Genomic DNA, 20,902 nt, shown 5'->3' with positions numbered 1-20,902 from the left:
AAGTGATCATTAATTTAAACTCAGTTACCAAATCAGACAAATAATAGAGGTTAGTTATGCCTGTGGATGTAATTAAAAGACCAAATAAATATTTTAATGTTCAGGGGCTTCAGAAAAGATAATAATGTGTTTCTATTGCAATAAACTGATTTTATCAACAGTACAAGATCCTATTAGATTTGATATTTCAAAATTGCAATGCACAGAATAATACACATAACTATTTGCTATAAAAGAATTGAGCAAGGGAAACTGAAATAAATGAATAGTTCTTTCACACAACTGATCCATATATAATGGAACAAATAGCCTCCTTCTATCCTTTGGAGAACTAAACTACACAATTGATAGGTTAACAGGTTTATTATTAATGGTATTTGAATGTATTTTCTTATTTGAATTGTGATAGGTCACTACAAATTGCACTTTTAAGTAACTGTGAAAGGCAAGATTTAGAACTTCTAATCTATAAAATGTGACAAGAATCTGTGCATTATTCAGCTTGCACATCCATCAACCACACCACCACATCAGGAACTCCACCAAGTTAGCCTCCATATTACAGGTATGATGACCTGGAAGTATATTGCTTCATTACTATTGGGTCAAATACTTACCTAACAGCATTGTATCTTCAATATGTGTTCAAGAAAATGGCTCACTATCACTGCCATGTATCTGCTCTCCTGTTCTTCTACCTGGTAGTGGATACTATTTTGGATGCTGCTAGAGAGGACTTTGTGGATTTTATAGTTACTGAAGTTATAGGGTACTGGTGTAGAAAGAGTGAATATTCAGCAGGGCAGGTGAGCTGCCAATAGAGCAGCTTGTTTTGTTGTGGAAAGTGTGAGCTTTTTTAGTTATGCATTCATCTGGGCATACGAGATATCCTCCATCACACTTCCAACATGTCCTGTAAATGACTTTGGTGACTCAGGAGGTGAATCACTTATCACCTTATTCATTTGAAGTAGTCAATATCATTAACAAATAATTGATATTAAAATACCTAGTCTTTGATGTACTGTTGTAGCAATAATATTTATCTGGCTGATCTAGTTAAGTTTCTGGTCAGTGATGTCTCCCAGGATGTAGATGGACGCAATTCAGTGATGATAATGCTATTAAATATTAAAAGGAGATGATATGCAACACCAGCCCATCTTGATTGTTGCCCAAGTCTTGTGGGCACACAGGCTGCTTCATTAACTAAGGAAATGTGAATGGAATTGAACATTGTATTGAAGATCAGTTATTAAAAACAGAAACTGGTGGAGATATTCAAAAGTAAGACAACATCTGTAGAAAATGAACCAATTAATATTTTGGGTTGGTTGGCTTTCTTCAGAACTGGCTTCTATTTGGACTGAGTGTCCTGTGAAGTTTTGGTGCAGCAGAATTTTTAGGCAGGGTGATCAGACTTCTCACTAAACCTCTGGACATTGATAGAAGGGCCATTTTGATGCTTTAACTTCTAGTCTATTGAGCTAGTCTGATATCGCAAAGGAAGAGGAGATGCTGATGATTAACTGAGATAATTAGTGTGATTACAGGCATAATATTGCACACTATTAAAATATCATTGGCAACTATTCATCCATATTCTCTCCTTTCTAGCTAATCAATTTTAACATATATTCTTTATCTAACAAGGGCATCAAAGCTTGAATAAATTTGACAGGAAAGTTGACATTGAACAAATTCTAACACATGTGGTTTAAATTATACAGAATGTGTCTATTCTGGAGTATGATTACTACCTCTGAAAGGCTTGTGTATGGGAAATTCTAGAAGGCTTCACTAATCTTACTCATTTGAAGGAGTCAAAATCATTAACAAATAATTGATATTATAATCCATTGCTGTATATTGAGCCTGTGATACAAATGCTTACCTTACAGCCTTGTCCTTTTGATCTACCACTGGCCTGTTCTTACATCTGCTTCATTAATTCAATATCAAATTCTGTCCAATTATACTCTTGGGAAGAATCTTAATATGTTAATAGTGTTACATAAATAGATGAAAATTGTTGCTGGGTTTAAATTATGTGTTATTTAAATATGGGTCACATGAAGTTTGGGTAATCCCAATCATTTCCTGTTCATGTGCACTCAAAATATAACACATATAAATACAAATGAATTTCCTTAATTCAAATTTATTCAGTTAAAGTTTTAAGTTAGTTCCTAAAATAAGCAGGCCCAAAATTTCCAACATGATCCAAAACATGATGGTATATTGGATGTTTATTCTGGGCAAGTTTTTCACTTCCAAATCAATATTACAAGCTTCAGTGTTACTGCACCACTTTGATTAATGAAAACCAGTTTACCAGCTTATTCAGTTATATTACAACATATTCTTAAGTTCAAGAAAAACAAGCAGACTGAACAAGATTAAAATATCATTGGCAACTATGACTACTCTGTATTTTGAATTATTAGAACATAAGCAAAGTCTTTGATTTATTTCACAATAAATTAGTAACAAACAATGAAATATTGTTTTTGCATTTTTGCTATTCCTGATAAAACAATATTGAATGATTTTTGTATTTATTATGAATGAAAATAATTTTGCATCCAACATCAATTGTTGTCCTATTACTGTCCTAAAATTCCACCTTTTTTTATTTGTTCATAGGAGCTGAACATAATTTACCAAGTATTTATTGTCCAGCCTTTTGTACTGAGTAGCATTTTAGAATGCACTTAAAGTCACCGTATTGGTGGGACCTGAGTTACATATAGGCCCAGACTAGGAAGGATGGCAAATTTTCTTCCCCGAAGACATTTGTGAAACAGCTTTTTTTAATAATAATCCCAGAGTTTCATGGCCACCATCACTGAAACTAACTGTTCATTCCAAATTTTCTTAATTAGTTTAAGATCCCTAGCTGCTAAGATAGGAGTGAACTGAGGTCTCCAAATCAATAATCTAGTCTATTGCCCACTGAGTTAACCACTATTTATCTCTGTAATTAAATAAACTTTTAAACTGACCTGTTAATTTATGTCATAGCAATATAAATGTTCCCATACCAAAACTGATAGATCAGAATTGGCATGCATATATAATGATGGGAAAGATGGTGTCATAAAGAATGAAACCTTAAGTGCCACTTCGTGTTTGCTTTACAATAAACATGTAAAGCAAAGACGGAAAGATTAGCCATCGCTTGACTTTAATTGGGAACATAAATTGAGTTTGGCAAGAGTGGTACAGCAGATAAATAAACACAAAGCTGGGGATTATTATCAAATATTATCACACACCAGAAAAGTCCACATTTTTAATGAGTGAAACCCAATAAAGCTTCAAATAGCAAGGAACACCAACTGAAAAGACTGTTTATGCTACATTTTTAATTGGTATCTATACATATATATCAATACAGACAGCTGTTGTGCTTTAGTATACAGAGGTGCAATGCAATTCTTAATATATATTCTCCTCATTTACTGTTGTCCGCACAGGGCAGCAGTATCTCCTCCCACCTCCATCACTGAATTCTAGGGCAGACAGCCTGTTCAGCAAAATTAAAAGATTAATCAACAAACCTTTTTCCATGTGCAGTTCAGCTGTCAATACTATCCGCACCATTACCAATTAAGCAGTGATCATAACTAGCACTCCCAACAACAATTTTTGCCTCAGAAGAATGAAGCAAAACATTAGGCAAACTCCACTGATCTCAGGAGCAATCCTTTTAGAGATTCAAGAACTGCTAATTTTTTTTTTATTTTGTGAAGGTGAAAATCTAACATTTTTAAAAAAGTTCCTTGAGACAATAGAATACAAAATGCATTTTCTCAAGGCACGAAGTACAGTATTTATCATTTTAACCTCAATTAGAGATGAATACAATATTACAGTACAAGTTAATACAGCATTAAGACATACCCTTGTGTTACTGCGAAAGGCAAAAGACATGGGAATGTCTAGGTATAGGCACAATATGACGCTTTTCTTAAAAAATAAAAGTAACTTTTGTTCCACAGCAGAGCCGTTGCCAACATAATCTAGTTGCTCTGTTTTATTTTAAAACCTAGGTCAGTGATTTTTAAGTCAAAGTGACACTGTAACACAAAAAGTACAAAGATCTATAAATGTGTAAAAATGAAAAGGTAAAATCCTACTTAAGGCATGTGCTTGTTTTAAGTCTGCGTCTCAGCATCTTGGTCAGGTAAAGGTTTTGCCAATCGATCAGGCAAAATAGAAGGGGGCATGGGTTCAGAAGGTGGCTTTGTGTCAACCTCATTGCTGCTCTGTGAATCCTTGAGGAAAGTGTCCTGGTCTTCAGTAGGTGAAGCAGGAGTAGTGCTATGTACAATAGCTGTGGCCAGCTCTGTCTCTGTGGACATCAATGATTCATCATTTATAGGCTTTTGTGCATCTTCTGCAACTTCATTTAAATCTTTGCTAAATTCAGAAGGTGATTTCCTTTTGATCTTTACATACAAATTATCCTGTTTGTCTTTAATTAATTCACTTTTCTGGAATCTCCCAAAAAACCAGATGAAGAAACCAAAGAAGATAAATGCCAAGATGCTTGGGATAAAAGCAAGACACTTGACCCCAAGTTTGGCACCTATATACCTGCTGTGCAAAAACATGTCACCATGGACATAAGTCCTGTTAGTCAGTGGGTTAATATTAGTTGACCTCCATTCCCAGTTTAGAGTAGTTTTGTTTAAATTCTTTAATGTCTCCATATCTTCCACCGTATAGATTTTTTGCCCAGGTCCCACATACTGACCATATTCTGCAGGCTGGTAAAATATCTGATTCTTCCACATATTCAGGTCCAAAATCAATACTAGGAAGATGATGCCATAGTTAAACCATTTACCTGTAAATAAATGTGATAAATAACTGTAAGATTCTTTAAGGAAACTCTGGTTAGACTCTTCTTCTTCAAAACTCACAACACAAAACATATCAATTTTTGGGACTAGGAACAATTGTATGTGCAAAACATTCATTGTCCCTAATGGAATTAAATACCATGCATGCACTATTCCACCAAAACTTGCATGTTTATTGAGAATATTTGATTCTAATGAAGCTCTGTCAGTTTTTCTCTCTGCAGATGTTGCCCAGCTGTCTGAGTATTAAAGGTTTTGTGTCAGATTACCAGTGTATATAGAATTTTGCATTTGTCAGGTTTTTTGTTATTTTGAACTAAGTCTTATATTTACAGTCAATTAAACATTCTTGAATTGTGGTCACTAGTAAGAAATGTATCAGCTATTTTGCATACAGCAAGAACAGCCCAAAAATAGCTATGGCTTAAAAACCCACAGAATCTTCTCAGGTGCTGTGATTGGAGAGCACACTAATGTATGGAGCCAGGGAAGTAGGGGATAGGCTTTGTTCTGCAGGATCCAATTTCACAATGGGTGTGATTTCACTCAGGAACAATTAATACAGGTTAAAGCTAATTCTGCATGATGTTTGCATTTAAAAATGGGCACTAATCAATCCACTTTTTAGGCTTACAATGTGTGACTAATATCATGGCCAAAGACCAATTCCTGTCTCCATCTTTGGGCAACTTATTTAGATTTAGGTATTTAGATATTTATTTATTAGTCACATGTACATTGAAACACACAGTGAAATGTGTCTTTTTGCGTTACTTATTCAATGAGTACATTTAGACACACAAGGAGGAAAACAAAATGATAACAACTCTGAACATTCATATGTTCTGCAACAGTTTTATCATTCTTAAAGTATACTAAACATAGAACAGTACAGTGCAGGAACAGGCCCCTTTGGCCCATAATGTCTGTGCAGACCATGATGCCAATCTAAACTCATCCCAGCTGTCTGCACATGGTCCATATCCTTCTATTCCCTGCCAGGTCATGTGTCTGTCTAAATGCTTCTTAAACGTGGCCATTATATTCGCTTCATCTGCCCTGGCAGCATGCTCCAGGCACCTACCACTTGCTATGTGGGGAAAATAACTTGCCTCGTAATTTTCTTTTAAACTAGCCCCTCTTACCTTAAACCTATGCCCCTCAGTATTTGACATGTCCACCCTGGGAAAAAGACTGATCGATATATATAAAATTATGATAGGCTCAGCTAGGATACGTAATTTTATCAGGTTGCCTCTCAGCCTCTGATACTCCAGAGAAAACAATCCAAGTTTGTCCAACCTCTCCTTATAGCTAGTACACTTCAATCCAAGCAACATCCTGGTGAACCTCTTCTGCAACCTCTCCAAAGCCTCCACACCCCTCCTTTGGTGTGGCAACCAGACCTGCACACAATAGTCCAACTGTGGCCTAACTAAAGTTTTGTACAGCTACAACATGACAATCTGATTTTTATACTCAATGCCCCAACTGATAAGGCAAGCATGCCATAAGCCTTTTTTACCACCCTATCCATTTGTGTTGCCACTTTCAGGGAGCTCTGGACTTGTACCCCAACAACCTTCTGAACATCAATGCTCCTAAGGGTCCTACCATTTATTGTATAATTTCCTCTTGAATTTGACCTCCCAAAATGCAACGCTTCATCCTTGTCCAAATTAAACTTCATCTGCCATTTCACCGCCCAAATTTCCAACTGATCTACATCCTGCTGTATTGTTTGACAATCTACTGACAACTCTACCAATTCTCATGGGATCAACTCATGGGATCAAACACACTGAATGAGGACAGTTATATTCTCCAGGTGGGTAAAGTCAGCAGGCTACAGAACAATTAGACTAAGGCACATGTACATCATTCAGTCCCAAGTTTAAGCATTTCCATTATAAATCCTGTTTTCTTAGTATGGCTCATACCTGTGATACAAATTGTATATTCGTTCTTGAATATCTTCTGGAAGTGAGGCAGCCTTAATTGAATATGTGAGGTGGGAAGACCAGGAAGGTTGATTTCCAAATTTCCCATAAACTGTGGAAACTCCCAATCCTAAGAAAATAAAACACACATATTTGTCACCAAGCTATTGAATGGATGTGATAAATGAGAAGTCTACTGAAATGTCCTGAAATCCTTGTTTAACAATATCCTTCTATTAAACATATTAAAATATGAGATGCCTATCCCTTTAACTGTGACACATCCACTTCTGATTGTTCCTGATATTCTTTCTGGTTAACAGATTTCTATAATGAAGAATAAAGAAAACAAGGATTTTAGCTGTAAGGACATTAATTCCTGGCACATTTTGAACAAATTTATTGCACCAATGACTCAATACACACTCTTATATCATGCCAATGTAATGATCTTTAGCCCAAAGTGCCAAACAACTTGTAAAGCCATTTTAAAGCACTTTGTTTTTTTTGAATGATTGTACTTAAATATCACAAAATTATAAATTGCATTAACACATATTTTTATCATCACTTAAAACTAAGAATCTACAGACAGCAATTTAATCTTTTTTTATCTACAATTGGTAAGAATCATCACAATCAACAGATACAAAATTGTACCAGATGTTTTGGGGCATTATGGGTGCCATTACAGTTCCAAAATGCATGGGCAAAATTGTGTGATGAATCATAACAGGAACCACAACGTGTTCACTGGAAGGACACAGAGGAGTCAGTCAGTGTGCAATGCTGAGTTGCTACCAACACAACTATCATGCAGCTAAACATTCTAGCTAATGTCCTCCATCAATCGTGTACAGCTGAACACATGCAGGAAGGATGTCTCTCTTCTTCTCTTTCTAAGCAGTCCCTCATGGGTGAGGAAGACATGTTTCCATTTTTGGTTCCTTGGGTTCTGAGATGGCTATTGAGTCCTATGAAGGATCTGCAGATTCTACTATAGGGGAGGCAAGTGGAGCTTGATGCAGCAAATGGTTGAGTTCTTTAGATCATTGTACTCTCCTTCCACTTATTGCATTTGCCCTCCATAACCCCCTGTCAAAGAGACCTGAAATACTTGATGCCTCCCCAGATGCTTCCTTACAATATGAGTAGTTTTGGGTTAAGAATTCCCATAAATTGGAGAGCATGTTACATTTTTCAAGAATACTTTGAGGTGCCCCTCTGTAAATTGCTCCATGCAACAATGCAATGCTTTGGAAGCATGGTGTCAGGCATACAGATAATGCGACCCACTCACTGGAGCTGGTTGAGCATAATCAGAGCCTCTGGGGATGTTGTTCCAGGATAAGACACTCCTGTTGGTTTGCCTACCCTGCCAGTGGACTTGGAAGATTTTGCAGAGGCAGAATTCATGGTACTTCCCCACCATTTTGAGGTGGCTGCTATAGGTTGTTCATGTGTCCAAAGCATACAAGTGAGCAGGGATCACTTTTGCTTGGTGCCAGTGTTGAGGTTTTAGGTCTTCAAACACTCTTTTGCTCAGGCAGTTGGTACACTGGAGGGAGTGGTGAATTGTATCATCAACGTCAGCCTTAATTAGGAGGATGTACCAGCGTTAGGAAAGTTAATCCACATTATTCTGGTCTCATCATGAATGCCCCCAGTCCAATTTAAAGCAATCATCAAACACTTGCATGTTCGTTGCTGATTTATTTCTACTGGATGTTGGAATGATTTGGTGGATTCCTACAGGACCTTAAACCTACAGGATGTGTGGTGGCAGGCATTGAAAGAATGACTTCAAAGCTTCTGCACACACTTGCTGCTCCCCGACTAGGATTCTCCAAAAGGCATTGTCCTTGAAATGCAGTGTGACCGGGAGAATGAGAGAGCATGCAGAGAGGGACAGGCTGTTAAAGATGAGGAAAGAAGCGCAGTCTGCAGGAAGTCATCCTCACCCAGGGTATCTGGGGATCAATTCTCCTGCTCACAACCCTGCAAGGAACAATGCGTCTGCACTTCAGTAAAGATGTCATCATTGAAATCCGCCAACCACTGTAATGCCCCCCACTTACAAAGTACAAACTGGCTTTAGGGAGTGTAGATTGGCTCTAGGTGGGGCAAGTCTCTCACAGCTTTGTGTTCCCTTTTGCCATGTGCACCTATGCAACAGTGCTGGCTCCCTACAACATTATTGTCAACTATCAGGCATCATTACCTTAGTTTGCTTTTTAGCATCAGAAGCCACAGGCATATGTTAGTCCTTCACTGAATTTTAGCATCTATTAAATTTAGAGATCCCACCAAATGTTTTATTTGATTAATTGCTTAGGTCCTTTTTTTTTACAGTGTAATGGATTTGTGAAGGGTTAGCCCAACAGTGTGATTTCTTGCTATTTTTCCTGATTCTTCCTTCCTAACTACATTATGTGTAGTTACAGTTAGATGCGATGTGTGAATTAATCCCCTGAGCTCAACAAGGTGCAGTGATTCTGTGCAATCATAAAACTGTCCCAAAATTCCACATGACGGCAATCTCCATTGGCAGATACTTCCCCAAAAGAGAGAGAAGCAGTGCCTTGCTGACAAATTACCTTTACGTCAGCTTAGGCAAGGAGCCCCAAGACCAGTCTTCAACTAATTGAACAGCAGGGTAAAGAAAATAGACAGCATAAGGAAAATGAACATAACGAGAAATGCTATCCACTACATGTTACATTAGTGTACAGCAACCAAGTTATTAAACATGAAAACCTGACCTGCAACCTACCTTGACGTGTCAAATCTACCTAACAATACATCTGGAAATATCTGCAAGCAATATTATTGCACAAAAGCATAAACAGTTTGATATGAGTTTCCCTCTCCATTGTTTCAATGGAGCCTTTAACTCATTTAAAATAAATGACTTACTTCTACCATTAAAATAGCAGAGAGAAATCTAAAATGAAACAGCTTTGCACTTGTAAGAGTGGAGGGATTTGATCTTGTCATGTGTGCTGAGAATACAATATAAACTGAAGGATAAGTCTAAGAATTCAAAGCTGAAGGTCACTGCAGGTTACTACCAATAGATCTATGACCAATGCAAACACTATTGATTTTACTGAAGAACAATTTGGAAATGTGCAGAATTCCTTCAACCACCCAGCAGTTCCTATTGTATTCAGTGAGTCTGCAGCAGATTCTACTGTTGCTTTCTGCAGTACCATTTGAATTTTTCCCCCTCCCTGCCATCTGCCATTACTATTTGAAAATGGTCAAAAGAACCTTTCTGACAGAACTTTCTCTGCTGAAATGGTTATTTTAAAACACTTTATTTACATATTAGAATGTTTGCAGCTGCCTCGTGAATCTCATTATTACTTTTCCTCAGATCAGTAAGGGAAGTTTGTAAGCAAAGTAAGATCATCAGTATAGAGTTAACTTAGAGACGACATTCTGGAGCATCGTCCAGTGAGGCCAAATGGGTAGAGCTTAGAAACAAGACGGGGAGGATCTCTTTAATGGGGCTGTATTACAGACCCCCCAGTAGTCAGTGGGAACTCAAGGAGCAGGTGTGTAGAAAAATTGCTCATAGTTGTAAGAAAAATAGGGCTATATTAGTGGGAGAGAGGTCCACAGGCTAGGGTCCTAAATTGGAGCAGGAATAATTTTGGGGGTATTCGGCAGGATCCAGCAGAGGTCGATTGGGTGAGTTGTTTGAAGGGAAAGGAAAAAATAGCAAGTGAGAGGCTTTTAAGAGCATGAGATCAAGAGTCCAGCAGCAGCATGTTCCTGTTAAGGTGAAGGATAAACCTGGCAAGTTTAGGGAACCCTGGCTGATGAGGGATATTGAGACTCTGGTCAAGAAAATGAAGGAAGCATACATTGGGTTTAGGAGGTCAGGACAAGTGAATCCCTTGATGACTATAAAAAAGATTAAGAATACTCTGAAGAGGGAAATCAGGAGGGCAAAGAGAAGGTATGAGATGGATCTGGCAGGTAAGGTTAAGGAAAATCCCAAGAGGTTCTATAGCTATATAAAGAGTAAAAAGGTGGCTAGGGAGAGAGTAGCTCCCCTTAGAGATCACCAGGTCTGCCTATGTCTCGAGCCACAGGAGATGGGTGGGTTTTTTAACAAATATTTTTCCTCAGTGTTTACTGAGGTGAAAATCATGGTTGCTCAAGAGATAAGGGAAACTAGTGGAGATGTTTTGGAGGAAACTCATATTACCAGGGAGGGGTATTTGTAGCCTTACAGCGCATTAAAGTGGATAAATTTCCAGGGCCTGACCAAGTGCATCCTCGGACTTTGTGGGAGGCTATAGAGTAGAAACTGCAGAGGCCCTTATGGAGATAATTGCTTCATCGTTAGCCAGTGGTGAAGTTCCCGATGACTGGAAGGTGGCCAATGTTGCTCCATCGTTTAAGAAGGGTAGCAAGGACAAGCCAGGGAACTACAGGCTGGTCAGCCTGACATCAGTAGTGGGGAAGTTACTGGAGGGAATTCTGAGGGACAGGATCGACCAGCTTTTGGAAAGACAGAGTCTGTTCAGGAGGAGTCAGCATGACTTTTTGCATGGAAAGTCATGCTTGACGAACCTTTTATTGTTTTTTGAAGAAAACCAAAAAGGTATATGAGGGTAGGGAAGTGAATGTTGTCTATTCGGACTTTAGCAAGGCCTTCGACAAGGTCCCGCATGGTAGGCTGGTCTGGAAAATTAGGTCCTGTGGAATCCAGGGAGAGCTAGTTAGGTGGATTCAAAATTGACTTGGAGGTAGGAAGCAGAGGGTGGTGGTTGAAGGTTGTTTCTCGGAATGGAGGCCGGTGACTAGTGGTGTGCTGAAGGGGTTGGTGTTGGGACACTTGTTATTCGTTATTTATATAAATGATTTGGATGCGACTGCACAAGGCTTGATCAGTAAGTTTGTGGATGAGACGAAATTAGGAGGTGTTGCTGACAATGAACAAGGTTATCGTAGATTACAGGGGGATCTTGATCAGTTAGAATATAAGAAATAGGAGCAGGAGGAGGCCATCTGGCCCATCAAGCCTACTCCGCCATTCAGTAAGATCATGGCTGATCTGGCCGTGGACTCAGCTCCAACTACCTGCCTTTTCCCTATAACCCTTAATTCTCCTACTATCCAAAAATCTATCTAACTGTTTCTTAAATATATTTAATGAGGTAGCCTCTACTGCTTCCCTGGGGAGAGAATTCCACAGATTCACTACTCTCTGTGAAAAGCAGTTCCTCCTCATCTCCATCTTAAATCTACTACCCCGAATCTTGAGGCCATGTCCCCTAGTTCTAGTCTCACCTACCAGAGGAAACAAATTTCCTGCCTCTATCTTATCTATCCCTTTCATAATTTTATGTTTCTATAAGATCTGCTCTAAAAAAGAAGAACCCTCTAACAATAAATCCCCAAGTCCCATATAAAAACTGCTTTGGGAGGCAGCAAACCCAAGATCACTTAACTTTAAAATTTAATCTAGTGGGACTGAAAGCTTAAGTTTCCAGTCAGCTTCAGGACTGTGCAAACAACAAGTGCTACAGAATGAGGGTGACAAGACATAATATAGCAATACTGCAGTCCTTAGTCAAAATCTTCACATTGCCCAGCATTACCACTGCACATGATTTACTTGTTCAACAACACTATCCCCATGTAGAAAACTGAAGTGCCAAAGTCAACGAAAGTACCAGTTAATTCAGAAACAGATTTCTCTTGGCTTACTTCATTTGAAGAATAAATTGCCAGCCACATGATAGCTTCTGTTAAGCAATAGCAAATTCTTGCAAGAATAAAGCGAGCAATAATGATGCCTTTTTATGTTTTGAATACAAAAGATCAGATTGTTTTGGTTTTGAAAATTATTCTCCTGGAATCCAACTTCCTGCTGTGTGAAGCAACTTTTAAAAGGACCTGGATTTAACACCTTCAAATCCTGTTATGTTCAACATAACTCTGTGATTGTAGAAAAATGGAGTTACTGAAGGCACCGTGATTGCCGACAGTAATACAAAACAGTATATACATGCTTGAAATCCCAAAGAAAAGCAGAAAGCTCAGGATATGCATGGAGAGAGAAAGAGAGCTAACATTTCTGGTTGATGGCTAGAAATAGTAGTCACTGAGCTGAAATATTAACTGTTTCTCTCTCTGCAGATGCTGCCTAACCTCTCGAGTATCTCCAGCATTTTCTATTTTTTATTAATCTAGTAAAACAAACTTTCTTCCCAAAGATTAGCAAACATTGTTCCCTGCACAACAAAGGAATCTAACTAAGTTAAAATGAATAAAGTTAATAATGTGCATGTGTGACCAGTGGGACATTTGCCTTTATCTTCCAGGACATTGGCTTCGTTCTGGGTCATCAAAACCCTCCTTGCGAGTGAATAAAAGAACATTACAGTCACATGCCAATACCATGTATACAAATGCAGTTTCTCTTAACTGTGAAAACAGATCAATATTACATATTTACTTCTGTGTAAATGTTAACTGGATGCACATTTTGCTGTTAGATTTCATGAGGATTAATCTCCTAATTTTACATTCAAAGCAAAATGGAGCTATAACTTACAGGGCCCAGCAAACTGAATATCTTTGCATGCCAGGATGGTACAACAGCAACACAACCTTGCCTAATGTAGTGTCTCCTTTTCCTATAGTTTGAAGTTGAGCTATTTGATTTATTTTGTAGGTACATTTTACTTAATGCCCATTTTATTAAAACTGACACCTTGGATTTCATTACTTGGAAGCAATTCAGTACTCTTCATGATGTTCCTTTGATTGTTAGTCAGTTTTTCGATCACTAAATTGCCATTGTCACACTTGTTAATTAGATTGAATGGAAATGCCATTGTAAAATGTGTTAATTCATTGTTGAGCGAGTTTGAATCTATAATGTGTGTAAATCTGTAATTCTTTAATCCAGCTGCAAACCAAGTGCCATTTCTGGGGGAAACCTGGCAACGTTTATCATCATATGTACTGAATTTTGGATTTTTTTAATCAAACTCTTTTGCTTATTGTTGCATGCATTGGGACAAACATCATATTTTGAAATGAATTTTAATCAAATTTGAAACAAAAGACTCCTAAACTCGGGGCCAAACTTTGCAGGCTATTGTATATTCTCTCATAGCCTGATCAGGATACTCAATATAGCTTCCCTGCTTATCCTCAAACTCATATCACGGGATCTTTTAATTCCACCTGTGGGAGGAGACAGGGTTACGGTTTGACATCTCACTGAAAAGGGAGTTCAGCACTTTGGTAGTGGTGCAATGGGGCAACAACTTAGATTTTTGAACTCCCATCTCTGGATTTGGACTTAAACCCAAATTTCTGATTCAGATGCAAGATTGCTACCCACTGAGCAACAGCTCTCACATCAACAGCCACTCTTTATAACTCTCAGCACTTAATCACATCCCTGCAACCTCTTCCATTCCTATTTCTTTCTGTGTCTGTCTCAGGACAAAAAATATTCATTTTCCTTACAACTGCATAATCAAACTCTGAAATGCCTAGAGTTTGGCTTTCCACTTGCTATAAAACCTCTGTGGACTTATTCAGCCATACTCTACCCTCCCCTTTTTATGTTCTTGTACTTAGCAAAACCTTTGACTTCCCAGTTATTCCCAAAGTTATGGCTATGATGACCTTCCTTGAAATGTTAAGCTTACTTAGGTATATCATACTCAGATGCTGACAAAAATACACATAACCCTAGTTCTCCATCTCATTTCTAAAAATCTGCACTAATACCAGGTACAAAATATTGACCCAGAACTTGCTGATCTTTGACAGTGCTTCCAATCCGAATTGCCAACAGCCAGCTGTTTGAATGACCATATGTCCCAAACATATGTGTATGTGCTTTCTGGGATTTACTGATAGACTAATGGCACTGTACTTCTCAACATACTGTGTTTTGGATTCCACAATGTTAGACCTGCATAGGTGTGAGATCCCATTAATTGCAATGAAGATTCTGGGCTTGTGCATAGGAAGCAAAGGATTTTTTTAAAATTATTTTGCTTTAGTTTAATGATTTCAAATTCTGTAAGTTTTTATGGTTTAATTATTCTTTTAAGTATTTACATTAAATTCAATGTTTTTTAATTGGCTCTATAGGTCAGAAACATCTAAAAATTGTTAAGAACAGTTACAGATTTCACAGCAAAACCCCACCCCTAAGTTTTGCCTTCTGTAAGTGACTGCCTTCATTCAGACCTACCAGCTTAACTCAAGGATGTGGTCAACCAGATGGACCAGATGTGGTCTTAGCTCCATTATCTTGTTTGTTCCTATAACTCTCAACTCCCATCCAAACCAAACTCTGTCCATTTCAGTCTTGAATATATTTGATTATTCAGCCTCCATAGCTCCAAGGAGTAGAGAATTCCAAAGGTTCACAATCCATAAAGAGAAGAATCTCCTTCTCATTTTCATGTTAAATGGACGATGCCTTATTCTGAAACTATGCCCCCCAGTTATAGATTCTCCCATAAAGAGAAACAAGCTCATAGCATCTGCCTTGACAAGCCCCTCCAGAATAATATGTTTCGATAAAATAAATGTCTCTCATAAAATATTGACAAACTGAATATTGTCTTTTGCCTGTACATTATAGTCCTGAATAAAAGTATTACACTATTCAGAAAATTTGACCTTTTTATATTTGATTTTATGGACCATTTGTGTTGGAAGCATACAAAGGAAAACAGACACTGATCCATGATGAATTAATTTAACATAATGTAATAATAGAAGTGGTGGTCATACCAGTGGTTGCTCTTGTTAATCATCGAGATGTCAAATGTTTTTTTATAATTTTCCCAATAAAATTTATATATTGTCCCAAGTTCTACAATGAAGTAACATGGTTTGTTGCTGATCTTGAAGGAAGCTGCACACAAAGATTTAGTAATCACAGTGCTGTGGATTTCATTTCTCCCAACAGTAATTTCCTCCCAGTATCAGTTGTGCAGGATTCCTGACAACCAGCTACACTGATATCATCAGACATGAAGAGCAGCCAATCATCAGCAAGAATTCTCACAGACAGTTAACCGGGAAGATAAAAGCTCTAATTTTCAAACAATTTCAAGGGCAAAATATAAAGACTGAGATGTATAAATGGGAAGCTGAAATATTTTAAAACAAATTAATTTTGAATTATTTTATAAAAGTTTGGAATTTTGAAACAATTAATCCAAGGGAATCGTTTTTCATACATAAAAGTTGATTTTTAGAGAGAAAATTTTGCTTAGGTATAACAATGGCATAGTAAGTCGATGGGAGTCCTGTTACACATCATTAAGTAAAGCCAAGGCTTTTCAAGAGGTTATGCAGTGAGAATGGCATTCAAGAAGTGAAACTTATCAATTCAGTAAATTCAAAAAGATTTCCATCTGCAAGGTCTTCAAGAGTGCACTTGTCAAAGAGAGGGGTATCACTGACAACAAGCTCTGGATTTTCATGTTTAACAACACTTGTGCAGACTCCAGAAGTTGCTGTCAGCTTCAGTGGATAATGAATGCGATTGCTGACAGTTTCATCGTCATAACACCAACATTTTACAGCTGATATTTTTCTACGTTTGGCATTATTTCACACAGTGTGAAGTCATGTTGGTACTGGTGATACAAAGACAAGTGATTGACTTAAATAAGTATTCAAGTTAAGATTTGCTTGAGAAATATCCATGTACGTATATAAATATATAATAACCCAGATATTGCAGGAGTGGAACATCTTACATTGTAGGTCTTCAGTCACACTCTTGAACCCTCCAGTTCAGAAACTTCACACCATATGTTGCTGAAGATATAAGGGCACCAGAGCATCTGAGACATCAGTTAAACACTGCACTGTTTTTCTCCTTAATCAGTTGGATATGCAGATTGAGGAAAGAAACTACAGAACAGGAGGATTTTTTTAATTTATTTGCTCACAGGATTTGGAGGTCAGCATTTACCTAATAATGCTTTAACTGAGGAGCCAATTAAGAGTCAATCACATCAATGGGTCTAGAGTCACATATACGCAAGGTGAGAATGACAGATTCACTTCTCTTATGGATATTAGTGAAGTGAATTGTTTTTATTTACAATAATCTAGTAGTTTTGGAGTTTTTGATTACTAGCTTTCTATTCCAGAATTACTTAATTATTTAAATTAAAATTCTCCATCTGTTTTGGTTGATTTGAACTCGTGTCTCTAGATCAATGGCCCAGTCGTCTGGATGCTCATCCTGCAACTTAATCAGAATGCTATCATGACCATACCAAGAGAGAATTAGAGTTATCAGGTGCAGAAAGAAAAACAAAGACAAAGAAAAGAAAGGTGGATTAAGAAGAGGGAAAAGAAGAAATACAATGCCATGTATTCTTTTAAACCCATGAAGCACAGACGGGGACTCAATGTCTCATGAAAAGGGCAGCACATCTGTGCTAATCCATGTTGTTTCTCATGCTCAAATCCCTAGTATGGGATTTGAACTCAAAACCTTCTGAGAGGATAAAGACTGCCATTGTTCAGCTACCATTGACACTTAACAGGTGAGCTGTTGATTGAAGCCATTTAAAAGTACGAACATGAAGCTATGTTTACCAGAAGCAGATTATTCAAAGAAAGGTGGTGCAAGAAATACAAGGCACTTCATTTGTCCCTTTTAATGCAAGATGATATTGGACAGATAGTAATACTTCTAGTGTTATTAACTGTGCTGAAGCTTGTAAAGGCCTCCAAACATATTTATTGTAATATGATGTGGACCACTATCATACAGCTACTATCTGAATCAAACTTGTGGAGGAGAACTCATTGCAACTCAGCTCAGTCAGAATAGATACCTGGGGCAGAATGAACACCAAGTTATACTGTTTAGTTTGGATAAGTGCCAGAAGAAATCCAAACTGTTTTTGTCAGGAATTCATAAATCTTTGTATTCTTTAGTGAACACACATGTCTTAAGAGATGTGAGATTTAGTTAGTGTCTGCCGATATGGAGTTGCTGATCGAAACATCAATCAGATGGTAAATGCAATTGATGAGTGCAACATGATTTTTTTTAAATTTCATCAACTCAATCAATGTTAAGTCATAGATCAGACATGCTCATCATCAGATGAGAACTGGAAAGGCAAAAAGAAAGCATCCTCATTACATGAGATACAATTTCAGTTGCTGATTAGAATTGTAGAAGTCTCTTTCACTGGCATCAGAATCATTACTGAATGGAATATTTTTGTTTTATTCTTGAAGAACCTGAATTAAGCTCGTAGATAGAAAATACATCTACAAAAGTATAAATATTTGTAATATATAGATTATAGGCCTAACATTCTAGTGCTGTTCCCAGGTGTAATGCTTCCCTTTGTTTCAAATGTTTACCCCTTCTCCGGTACAAAGAAAGAGAAAGTAAGCAAGCAGCCAATTAATTCATTCGTTTCCTGGAACTAGCAATCAGGAGTGTTGCATAGATGGGGGAGGTGTGGGAGGGGTCAGGGAAGAAGGAATTGAAAAGCTCGGCGTTTGTCTAATATCCCAAAGGAGAGCTAATCAAATGATAAATGACTCACAAGGTTAACACATTGAATAATGAAAAATTTTACATGCTGAGTCCATTCCCAAAACACACTATCACAAGAAGAGCAAAGCCACAGACTACTTAAAGTAAATACACTTTGTGTTTTAGCATCTTTTGTTAACATCAATCCTAGATACAAAAGTTATATCCTGAAAACAGCTAATACCTGATGTCTTTAACACAACCAGACATCAGTAAAGCACCTTAATTAGTACTGATATCAGCACAAGCTTCTGTAAATTGGGAGTGTATTCTAGTTCTTTGAGGATCAGTTCTTTGCCATTTCCTTTGCTTTGATTTTTGCTGTTGCACCTCAAGATCTCTTTTTATCTTCTTAATGGCTCAAGAAATCAACCAAACATAATTTTCACTGCTAACTTCATATTAGATTTGGACATTGATACCTAGCCACTCTGTAACATCTTGCTACTGTTACAGCAATTGTGAGGCTGCATATTATTGTGAGAGTATTATGGCCCAGGAATTTAAAAATAAGTTGTTGTAAGATCTAATTGGATATTGTGAGAATGAAACACTGAATAATGATGGACGCCACATTTGTAGTTCCCCCCTTTTCAACTGAATTCTGCCATATCTGGTTGGCACACAGGTTTTCTTATATCCTTCATGTACTTTCAACTAAAATGCAATTATGTTAAGAAGTGCCACTGATGTAAACTCCTCCTGATGTGCAGTTTTGGTTCCTTTCTATTACCTTTACATCTGTGATATTCTCCTCTCTTAGAACTCTGTTCTCTGTTTAGAGAACATGACAATGTCACCATCAGTGGTAATTATCAACCAAATCTCCATTAAGGACTTGGGTCATGATTATTAACTCTCTCTACTAGTCGTTGCCTTATTCAAAATGAGTAATTTTAGGCAAAACCCGAGTGTGTAAATTTGTCAGCACTGAGATTCAAAGTTGTCTCCCATTTGAATATAATGCTATTTCTCCACAATTTCTGGTCCCCCTTCTTACTCTTAAGTATTTAAATCAATTTTAAAAGCCTCAGGAGACTTCTGGTTATGTGATAAGGACAGTTTCTGTCACTGCTTTGCTTTAAAGAAAATAAACTGCATTAATATAGCACCTTATCACATTTTGCAGGATACCCAGCAATGAACTGCTATTGCCAGGTAGTGATTCTGTGTTGCTATGCAACCTATCTGTCATGTGAAACAAAATCCCACATACAGCTCTGGCCTGAATAACTCAAACAGGAAACCAGGTGAACTGGTCAGATAGTTACTATTTTCTCTTTCCCCAGAAGAGGTAAGTAAAGTAATGAAGATAATGTGACTTGTGATAAGGTTTGTAATATATTACTTCTCTTTGTACATTGCAGAAACTACTTAATCTCTGTTGGTAGGCCGAGAATGAAACTTGTGTCCACTTAAAGTCACATTTGATCCTTAACATTTTAAATTTGTTGGCCCTTCAACAGTATATTTGTTAGCGTCTCACTCAGTTGGCTCCGTTGGACAGACCACATGTCTAAACCAGACTCCTAAACTCTACACTGAGTTCTGCCACAGGAGGATATCAACAGGTAGTCAGAGGAAACGAAACTCAAAGCCTCAGTGAAAAATTGCAATGTTCCCACTGAATCCTGGGAGTTTCTGGCCCGTGATTGCTCGAGGTGAAGAAGGAACATTCATAACATCAAGTTCAAGCAGTGGGAGCACATGGAAGCACCATGTTCTTGGCGGAAGAAGGGTACCATCTCATAAACTGCTCACCCACCCCATCAGGCACCTCCTCCCCCATCTGTGGAAGAGTCTGTAGTTCCCACATTAGCCTCTATTAGCCACTTCAGAATCGAGAAAACCAGAGTGGAGGCAAATCATCCTCGATCCCAAGGTACTGACTAAGAAAAATATTTTCTGCACCAATTTGAAGTGCTAAATTAAATCTCCAAATTTAAAAATGAGCACACAAAACTCATGGCCTGAAATCCATATCCTAAAAGCAAGGGGGAGGGGGTGACATTAGACATTAAAGATAGATTAATAACATGCCTAAAGCCATAAATGCTCCGTGCCTGGGTGTATTACAATAAATTTCTTATATAATTTACATTTACCATTACTTACTGCCTAGACCACTTTGCTTAAAAAGCAAAGTTTGAAAACCTATTATAATGCTCTAAGGAGACAGAGACCTTTTTTAAACATGATTTTTCCAAGTAGGAGTACATAAATAGCAAGGCAATAAACAATTTAAAGTCAATGGAACTATTAAACTGGAAACTTTAATTTTGAGATTAGGTTCCATTATTCTTCTGATTAGTTTGCAATAGATTTTAATCTATAGAGTGTTATTTTATGATCTTGTTTCCAAACTGATTTTTTAAAAACTAGCAATGACTTTGGAGGAGGAGAGGAGGAGGAGGAGGAGGAGGAGGAAAATGGGGAATTATGAGATATTCATCGTTCCACCTGCCTATCATGAAGAAAGTCATTTGCAATTATGACAGGAATAGAATTTA

The 20,902-nt window shown here is 37.6% G+C and overlaps 1 protein-coding gene across 12 annotated transcripts in view; it reads right to left on the bottom strand.

The window, feature by feature from the left end:
- Window positions 1-2,186: 2,186 nt before the first annotated feature.
- tmem117 (transmembrane protein 117) overlaps window positions 2,187-20,902 on the bottom strand; it is a 244,938-nt gene continuing 226,222 nt past the window's right edge. For 6 of the 12 annotated variants that reach the window (XM_052030128.1, XM_052030127.1, XM_052030124.1 and 3 more), the window contains 2 exons: window positions 6,812-6,941; window positions 2,191-4,855 (listed from right to left, as the gene is read on the bottom strand). In XM_052030128.1, the coding sequence (XP_051886088.1) occupies window positions 4,161-4,855; window positions 6,812-6,941 (825 nt within the window). In that variant the 3' untranslated portion in view covers window positions 2,191-4,160. Of the gene's footprint in view, window positions 4,856-6,811; window positions 6,942-20,902 lie in introns of all 12 variants that reach the window. The other 6 variants (XM_052030133.1, XM_052030132.1, XM_052030137.1 and 3 more) reach the window with 5 other exon arrangements.

Source organism: Pristis pectinata, chromosome 15, assembly GCF_009764475.1.
Source record: "Pristis pectinata isolate sPriPec2 chromosome 15, sPriPec2.1.pri, whole genome shotgun sequence".
In the NCBI taxonomy this organism is placed as follows: Eukaryota; Metazoa; Chordata; class Chondrichthyes; order Rhinopristiformes; family Pristidae; genus Pristis; species Pristis pectinata.
This window is presented reverse-complemented; position numbering and strand designations above follow the sequence as displayed.